General features: G+C 42.7%; 1 protein-coding gene across 1 annotated transcript; it reads left to right on the forward strand.

The window, feature by feature from the left end:
• Nucleotides 1-207: 207 nt before the first annotated feature.
• On the forward strand, nt 208-7,714 carry sccpdhb (saccharopine dehydrogenase b). The gene is made up of 12 exons (XM_047573769.1): nt 208-461; nt 948-1,060; nt 1,138-1,218; nt 1,337-1,466; nt 1,659-1,708; nt 2,401-2,531; nt 3,170-3,287; nt 5,033-5,152; nt 5,524-5,580; nt 6,477-6,588; nt 6,866-6,947; nt 7,103-7,714. The coding sequence occupies exons 1-12, from the start codon at nt 266-268 to the stop codon at nt 7,200-7,202; spliced, it is 1,290 nt and encodes a 429-aa protein (XP_047429725.1). The 5' UTR covers nt 208-265; the 3' UTR covers nt 7,203-7,714.
• The last annotated feature ends 2,079 nt before the right edge of the window (nt 7,715-9,793 follow it).

Here is a 9,793-nt window from a genome sequence, read left to right on the forward strand (position 1 = left end):
GGCTGGTGGAGGGGCCCTGGTTTCCTTTAACAGGTGAACTTTATACTTTACTAAATGGTTGTCTAACCCCACACCAGTGGAAAAACATAAAACAATAAATGATCTTAAATGTAGTCAACAACATGCCACGGTTGCTGTTGGTTAATAAATTAACACACCACTGGTTTGATACTTTGCGACAGTTCCGCTCGTTGCTGAGACAACCAACTCACAGAACCGGAACTAACGTTACCCGGCAGCGGGACCTCAGAGCGAAACGTAAACAATGGCCGCCGTGACCTCCGCCAGACCGTATCACGTTGTTGTTTTCGGTGCCTCGGGGTTCACCGGACAGTTTGTTGTGGAGGAGGTCGCCCGTTGCGCCTCAGAGGGTCCCGGCGGCGTACCTCTGAAATGGGCCGTGGCCGGGAGAAGCAGACAGCGCCTGGAAGACGTGCTGAAGCAAGCAGCGAGGAGGCTGTGTATGTTCTCTGACAGGATGTGCTGTAGCTAACGGAGACGAGAGTGGTAGCTGTCAGGCTCTTAACGATCAAATGTCAGATTGCCTTTCACTGTCGCAGGGCAGCAGAGCTGCTAGGCTGAGACATGCGGCAGTCAGAGTTGTTGTGGCTGTGGTTTGGTGGGTGGTTAAATCATGCGGTTTTTAACTTGACCGCTAAATAGCTCGACTGCTTGCTGCTTAAAAAGGGTCATGCGAGGTTATTGAGCTGTGTAGCCCTCAGCTGAATCTCTGCCTAACTTACTACAAGTTGAAAATTATAAGTGGACTTTTAACTATTAGGGAAATGTTTTATTAATCTCACATTAGCTGGCATTTTCAGCATATTTTGCACTATTACCCAGACCTACACAATATTAGGCAGGTGGTCTTAATGTTATGCCTGATCACAAGTTAGAGTCACTCCTCTTATAGCCCGTGAAAGATGATCTTTTCTCCCTTCCATCAGCCATGCCTGACTTGAGCACAGACGTTGAAATCATCGTTGCCGATGTGTCTATTGAGGAGTCACTGGCCATCATGTGCCAACAAGGTGTGGTGATCCTCAACTGTGTGGGACCAGTGAGTATTGTCGTCGTCCGAGTGTGCCGGGGGTTCGCGTTTGGCCAGGTTGCCTTACGCTCTCCTTCTCCTCTCAGTACAGATTTTACGGTGAACCAGTGGTCAAAGCTTGCGTTGAAAATGGAGCCCACTACGTGGACATCTGTGGGGAGCCTCAGGTTGGTGGATGCTTAAAAGTCAATTTCTCCACTGTTAGGAATTAGTCTTCTTAAAGAGACATGAGCCATCTTTGCATACACGTACATTTTTGTCTGTGCAACATCTTACCCTCTGCAGTTTCTGGAGCGTATGCAGCTGGAATACCACACTAAGGCCTTGGACAAGGGAGTGTATGTGATTGGTAGCTGTGGGTTTGACTCCATACCAGCAGATCTGGGTATCCTTTACACTCAGAGGCAGTTTAAAGGTGGGAATAAAACATTCATTTAGCAAAAATATGTGAAAAGTTCAAACATTTTGTGTGTGAGAGCCACATTTTACACTCAGAATGCCTAACTTTTAGATTGTTGTTGTGTTCGAGTCATTTTGACCCTTGAATTAAATGTGTTTTGAAAAGTTTCGAGTGGTACTTCATCCGTTTGATTTGGTCTAATTGCAGGAACTCTTACGGCAGTGGAGAGCTTCCTGAATATTCGCAGTGGGCCCAGGGTAAGGTTATTATCCACAGCTTCTACAATGAGTCACAGGAGCCACACACATGTAATTTAAGAGAAAATGATCGAGAGAATCCTTGAGTGAAGCCGTGGTACACAGAATCCTGTTTGAATTATGTATCACTACATGTTGAATTTTCCTTGAAACGGAATCTGCAAATATAGATAATACACTCACTTGCCACTTTATTAGGTACACCTGTTCAATTCACAAATAGTTAGTCAGCCAATCACATGGCTGCAATTCAGTGCATTTAGGCATGTAGAGGTGATCAAGACTCTGAACACACAAGACGTCAAACCTTGAAGAAGAAGCAGCAACTGTGTGATGCTGTCATGTTAATATGGACCAACATCTCTGAGGAATGTTTCCAACACCTTGTTGAAATTATGCCACGAAGAATTAAGGCAGTTCTGAAGGCAAAAGGAGGTCCAACCTTTTACTAGCAAGGTGTACCTAATAAAGTGGCCAGTGAGTGTATATATGGCTATTAGTTTCTTTTGTGAAACTCTGTGGCAGAGTGAGTGAATCAGCCATAGAAGGCTCAGGTCACTTAAATCTGTCGATCAAAAGAAATGAGTTGTTTCTTCAAATGAAGCCTTTACTGAGGGGAAATTGGGGGAAACTTTGGATATCACTGGTATCCTGCACGGTGACTTAATTAAACATGCTTTCCATCCTTGCAGGGGTCGACTGGCCACGATGCCACTTGGCAGTCTGCGGTGTATGGCTTCGCAGACAGCGGATCTCTCCGCCAGCTGAGGAAGAAGTTTGGCCACCAGCCGCTGCCTGTGATCGGAGCCAAAGTCAGGAGGAGGTGAGGCTATAACTGAGCAATTACTGTCGGGCTAAAACACATTAGTTTGAGTGGAAGCTTTTTTATTAGAACGTGAAACTTGTCCGCGGTAAGCTAAGAAGAGATTCCCTCTAAAATTGTATTTTTTTTGTTTTACTCTTAGCTTACACTTCATGCAAAAGTTTTAACACCGCCCCATTTCTAAATGCCTTTACAACTGCCCCTTTAAAGTGGTGAATACATTTGTTGTTTGAGCAAATACTTTCACCACCACACGGATGTAATTTAAAAACATTTGGTGTGAATTGATGATCCACAGTGAAACTTTGACCAGTTAGTTTAGTCCCAGGGCTTTGATACATACTCTACAAGTTCAGCTCTAAGTAACGGTAAAAATCCATCACACATCAAAGTTTCTGCAGGATGGCTGCAATTCGCAGACTGTTACTGTCTGGCAGAGTGACTTACGTTCACTGTAATGAGATTTTATCGGAACGTGGGGCCTGGCAGGGATGGAGAGGCAGATTTAGGAGACTATCAGTGGATGAAATGAGCTGCGGTGCTGAGGCTGCACGCAGAGACACATTTGGTGTGTGCAAACCGCTTTGCTTTCTCTTTGAGTAATTCCTGTGGATATTTTTCTGTACGTGTGTGTCCAGGGGTTTCGTGTTTTTCAGCAAGGAGATAGAGCAGTATGCCATCCCCTTTATGGGTTCTGACCCCTCAGTAGTCAAGAGGACCCAGCGCTTCCTTCACGAGGAGGAACAACAGTCACCAGTAAGGTTATACAAACACAACAAATGACAATGTTTCCTATTACTTATGTGGTGTTTTTGTAGTAGTATGGAGCCACTGCTACTATGCTATGCTACTTTGAATACTATCATACAGTGTTTACAACAAAACTTCAGATACTCCTAATACCATAGCCTGGTATATCCATCGTGTACATTCAATTCTGCAAGCAATTGGACAGTCCGACAAGAGTTGTTTATTGTAAACTAATTTAACTTGACATAGATCAGATGACCTGAATGAATATGTCATGACTCTTCTGTCCATCGCCGCATGTGATTGGCCTGTCAGATTTTTGCTGGGGCATCATCATTTTCCAACGGAGCTGTTCCAGACCGACTGTCTGGCGCAAAAAAAAGTTGGTCTGGCTATCAGGGTTCAAATACCAGGCTGTGGGCTCAACAACAGTCCCTTTGGCCATGATGCCACAATGATCATCACCCCATTTCATCTGAATCACTGTACCCATAAAAATTTCCAAACATTTTTGGATAACCTAATAACCAACAATGGGGGCTTTTTGAATCACTGTGAACTAATTGAGGTGAACATTTGCCATCTAATCTTCCCGTGCCAGTTTTCCACTTGTGCTGCTGATTAAATCTGAGCCTAATTTTACCATTGTCTTGTAATTACTGCTTTCGACCTCAGAGGCTAATGTTCAGTGAAAGCTCCAGTCTTGATTTAAGCTATTTTTGTTTTCCATTTTTAGTCTATACTGTGGGAACTGGGCTAAATTATGACATTTTATTTGAACAAATTCCGCTGTAGTTGTGTGGTTCAAACTTTTAAACCACAGGCGTCAACAGCTCTGATGATGATGTGATTTAACCAGAAGACTTTAAGGCCACGTTCACAACCGCAAACTAGATCTGCAACAATTTTTATGAGGGTCTAAACCAGTGTGAATGTTTCTAATCTAACAGCCTGTTGTCTTCCAACTATGAGACTATCTAGACTGTGCAACATATATATGTTTTCAATGATTTGGCGTGCTCTGTTAGAATCTGTAGAAATCTGTGCTTTTGAAACTACTTGCAGCATCTTGGAGCTGTCTGCGTCCCCAGGGAAGAACACCATTTGGTGCGATGTATGAAATGACGCGAGGAGTTTAAATATTCAGCATTGGGAACACACACTCCTTCTTATTTTGACTGCGTGGCTTCTCTGCCTCCCGACTGTGGAAAGTAAAAAACCCTTCTCCCCTGCTGTACCTGCTGTAAGTAGGTCAGCAATTTCTGCAGCTGTCACCGTTTTGATCACAGGCAGAGACACAGGCCCGTAATGAAACTATCTCATTATGTTGTTTAGATCGCCCTCCACTATCCAAGTGGAAATATGATGAGTCATCTTCCCCGCTGCTCATTACTCCCTTTGACATCTCATCTCAAGCTCATCTTTTCCTCCTCTCTGCGTCCATCTCCCTTTTCGTCCGTCTATCCGATTTTGTTTCTTCTCACCTATGTAATTTTCTCCCATCCTCTGCTTCCACCACCTGCCTCCTTTTCCTTTTATCACTTTCATCTCTTATCCCCCCCTTCAGCCCCTCCTCCCTCCCCTCTCTGTCAACCCACCGCTCCTCTTTCATCTTTCATCCCCCCCTCACTTGCACCTGTAATCTTCTTCCCTCATCTGCTTCCTTCCTCATCACCTTTAATTCTCCTTTTTAACATCTACATGGTTCCTTGCTTCCTGACCCCCCCACCCCCACCCCCACCCACCCACAGGTCCAGTACACCGCCTACGTCGGGGTCGGTGGCCTCTTCTCCGTAGTGAAGCTCCTCTGTGGTGGCCTGCTCTTCTGGGTCATGGTCAAATTCAGCCTGGGCAGGAAACTCCTCACCACGGTAACGACACGCATAATTAACCAGCATCTTTATGCTGCCTTGGTATTCATAATCTGAAACCCTTCTATGTGGAGTTGATCTGAGACAGCAAAAGCTTTAATGTGGATCAGTGTCGGTTACATTATGTACTGTATGTTTGCTAATGGCTCATGCAAAGCTGCTCATATGCAGCTGCAGAAAGCTACAGAAATGTTTCCAAATGGCACGGTTCATATTCATTTGCCAGCATTGCACTTCAAACAGAAGCAGCATGTAGATTTATGAAGAGTAAATTTATTATGACATTTTTTGTAGAGTCAAACTTAGTGTGGCTTTGTAAAGGTTACATGTACATATTCTGACTGATTTTTTGTTTTTGTCTTCGCCCAAAGTTTCCATCCTTCTTCTCCTTCGGTTTGTTCAGCAAAGCGGGTCCAACCATGAAGCAGGTGACACAAACACTCAGTGAGATGAACAGATTCATGTGGTGTCTATTGTTATCAGAGTTTGATTGTGGTAACACTCCATTTGGATTTATTTATGGGGCGTGTTTTCAGAGATACAGAGAAAAAAATACTTACCACATACAGCATACAGCCAATCTAAACACATGCTCTTCTGTCCATTCCTGGATATCATGATTTGATTGGCCTGTCAGGCTCTTTGCAGGAGCATAATCAGTTCCCAACAGAGCTAACAATTCTGGAGTTCGCTGCCAGTCTAGTGTTTCTATGAATGCACTGATTAATAATGAAGCCAGGCATGGCTGCCTTTAACAATTATTTATTAATGCTGTTCATGTTGTTAATGCTGTGCATATTTAGTTCTCACAACAATAGAGAGAATGTCCTTGTGACAATGGATTCTTTTATTTCGTTATCTCAAGAAAATAAGAGTTTCCTCGGGCAGATCCAGTACAAGCTGCTAAGAAACGCGCTCCCTGTCCTCTCACAGTGTCCAGTAGCAGTTTGTTGTACGTAACTAACCTACTTGGTTAGCTGTCAGAACAGATCATATGTGGGAGCAGTCAATCTTGTCGCAACATTAAATGTGTTACAAATTCAAAAAGCCTTTCTGACAAAACGTCCTGAATGGAAGCCGTAATGCTGTGTTCACACTACAGGCATAAAAAATAAAAAATAAAAATGAACCCTTCTCAACAGTCAATCTAAGGCTAACTTCTTATTTTATTACTGTTTTTTTACTCTATGTTAATAATATTACATTTTTCTACATGGTTCTAGTTTGGTTCCTCTGTGAATGCTTATGATCCCTACCATATCTGTATATATTTCCTTGTGATGTGAACGTCTTGTATTGTGCCTCTCCATGAATCCTCTCTCAGATAGAAGACACTTGCTTCAGCTTGGCGTTTTATGGGGAGGGCTACTCCGTGGGGACGGATCCCTCTCAGGGTCGACCCGACGCCAAAATCTGCACTCAGGTCGTTGGAGCAGGTAACACCGCCACAACTTTCCATAGCGGACGTATAGGATTCATCATTCAGTTACTGTGTCATTCACTCACACAGCTGGACGTTTTTAACAATCATTGCTCATGCAGGAGTAAATGGTGTGTTAGGGACCGTTTTCAGCTTTGGATTCATATGCACTGGTGAATATTTACCGCAATGGGAACGCTTACATAAGACTTTTGTGGGTCTCTTCAGGGTTTGGGTAACTGCTGATTTTCTCACTGTTTTCTGTGCCTGAGCTCTGTGTCTGTCGCTGACAGAGCCGGGTTACGTAGCGACGGTCTCTGCTATGGTACAAGCAGCTGTAACCATCCTGAATGAACTGCACTCTCTCCCCAGGAGGTCAGTCAACTTCCCTTTGTCCCCACTGTGTCACACATGAGAGGATTAAGTTGTCATCCCGTCTTATCCACGTCTTCCTGTCTCCTTTATTGAAGTATTATCACTGTTTAATCTCCCCACCTCGCTCTAATCTGTCTCTCTGTGGTTATTGACAGGGGAGGGGTTTACACTCCGGGAGCTGCCTTCTACAAGACCAGCCTGATCGAGCGCCTCCACAACCACGGCATCAAGTTCTCAGTCAGAAAATACCAGTAACCCCTTGACATCTTGAAAAACACGCCGCCGTCCAGTTCCAGTGCGTTGTATTTGTGCTGGTGTCTTTTGGAGATGTTGCGCAACCTTTCATTCAGTCAACAAGACTGTTATTTACTGTGAATGTCACTGGAAAATCCTGAAACCCACATCCCTTGTTTGTCTGCTTGTTGCTGAGGTTTGCTATTTTCCCGGGGACTACTTATGCAGAGGGAGACTCAGTTTTGCTCATAGACACTTCAGAAAACACAGTCGGCACTGGCCACCACCCCCCGAGGCCAAATCATATACATATATATATGTGTGTGTACATATATATATGTATACACATGTGTGTGTTTTAAAATTAACTTAAATTATTAAATGAAATTAGTTGTGAATGTAGTCAAAGAGCCAATTTACATCATTGATGTAACTGTGTTTTTAATTACTATAATCAATGACTTTTTAAAAATGTACAGTATAGTTGATACTTTGGATTGTCTTTTTTTTCTGATTAAAGTATCATAAAAGTATGTTTCCTCTTTTTGTCCTTCTTCTTCTTTCTACTCCATGATCTATAAAACTGGATTTCCACCTACAGTAATATTACAGAACCGCCGTGTGCTCTCCTACTTCTCTATTTACACGTAGTTGCGGGGGAAAACAAGCATGAGATTGAACACGGTGATGCCTGAATTCCACGCAGCTGTTTCACTTTCAAGTTCTTGGTATGTTTCACGCTGGTTCAGTCACTGTCATGGCTTACAGGGACACCTGAGGGGAGTAAAACCCGTGGTGGATGTTGTTGGTAACGCCTGTTATGATAGCACAAGGATTTGTTTTTCTTTTTTCACAGCAGATACACTGTATTGACGATGGTAACAGATTTTGGTGTGACCGTGGAATTAGGTCACCTGAATGGAATGCAGTCCTCTAAATGCTGTTACACCTGTTGTCCCCCCGCTGACAGGCCAAAACATCTGAGGTGGAAAAAGGAAAAAGTGTTGACAGTGTGTTTTTACTGACTAGACGGCGGAATTAGTAGTTGGTGAAAATAAAGAGTATTTTTCATTTGGAATTCTAGTCATAAATTATATTTTTCAGTTCACGTTGTGACGGCTGGGGGGCCATTATGTTGTATATATCAAAATTTGAGTTAATGTATTCCACATACAGACACGCACAGAAAAAGTATCCCAGGGAATTATTTAGACATATTTTTGAAGAATTATGTGAATCACTTTGCTGTAGTGCCAGGATAAAAGTGGTACTGAACAACAATATAAGGAAAATTTGTTTTGTGTTTTTCAAAACAACCAAAATATGAAGAGATGTAATATTTTTCTATGGTAAAACTATGCCTCGGGGGCTAGATTTGCCCCCTTTAGCACAAATAACTTACTTTAAAATAATAATAATAATAATAATAATAATAATTGCAAGTTGTTTTACTAATTTAACTGTGAGTTCTTGCAACTTTTTATTGGGATTTAGGATGTGTAAATACCATTAACCTCAGATTTTTTTTTTCTATACCTGGGTTTGACTGGTCCATTAACCCTCCATTCCTTCTCATGAAGCAGTACCAAGTAAATACTACGTTAGTATCGCCTATACCGATACTTTTCTCGAAACGTCATGACCATTGAGTAGTTTCATAATTTTGCCCTTAATTAGTTGATTATGATTATGATAAAGGACAGCGTCTTTTCATGGTTTGCGTCGTTTCTCTATTTGCGGCGCGTTTCATAATGATGCATCCGTCTTTTTTTTGCAGCACGTTTTTATCTTTTTTTTTTTCCATTTTAACCACGTTCCTCTTTTTGTACCTACTTTAGACCTGTGTTTGAGTTTGTGATTTTGCATCGTTTCTATACTTGAAGCTGTTTTTCTCAAACTGAGACGTACTGGGCCGTTGCCCTCCGTTTGGCCCTTGTCGGCCACCGTAGTACGAGGCTCCATTATCTTCGACTATTTTGATGATGCAGAAATTGCTAAAAAAAAAAAAAAAAAAAAATCTTTTTGGATATTAAAAACCTTACGAAGCAGGTCAAATTTGTGCGCTCATCCTAAATGTGGAGACACGATTGTGTCAGCAACATTTGCAGCTGTACCTGAAAACCACGCTAAGACTTTTTAGGTTTCTTCTTTTAGACTTCTTTTTTTGTCTTGAATTTGCCGGGGTATCCAGTCTCAGTGAAAGTCCTCCAGCTTGGACTAAACCATTTTCTACCACCAGGTGTCAGCGTTTCCTCTGCTCCTCATCCCTCACAAATATTTACAAGGCCCAGCCCCACATGACAGTAGAGGTCATTTCATGCCTTTGAGGATGCAGCGATAGTGCCCTGGTTCACTAGTGGACGCAGGAGAAACGGGGACACGGTCACAAGAAGGTGATAGTGAGATCTGAGGCCTACGAATAAGATGTCAGGGTTAAAAAGAGCTGGCAGCTTTTGTCTCCCCCTCATTCTCCAGCCGTCACTGTCACTAAGTAAAACAAGTCAGTCACAAAACAGACATACTCACATGTTCAAACACAGAAAGCTTGTTGTAACTCAGCGTGGGCAGTGAAAACACAGTCTGCTGACAGAAAACATTAGCTCAGTCTTTGT

This window comes from Mugil cephalus, chromosome 21 (assembly GCF_022458985.1).
Source record: "Mugil cephalus isolate CIBA_MC_2020 chromosome 21, CIBA_Mcephalus_1.1, whole genome shotgun sequence".
NCBI classification, from domain to species: Eukaryota; Metazoa; Chordata; class Actinopteri; order Mugiliformes; family Mugilidae; genus Mugil; species Mugil cephalus.

Coding starts and splice junctions, on each gene's coding strand:
- sccpdhb (XM_047573769.1), top strand. CDS start 266: ATGGCCGCCGTGACCTCCGCCAGACCGTATCACGTTGTTGTTTTCGGT. Junction 1,061..1,137: donor TCCTCAACTGTGTGGGACCA/GTGAGTATTGTC, acceptor TTCTCCTCTCAG/TACAGATTTTACGGTGAACC. Junction 6,948..7,102: donor CTGCACTCTCTCCCCAGGAG/GTCAGTCAACTT, acceptor GGTTATTGACAG/GGGAGGGGTTTACACTCCGG.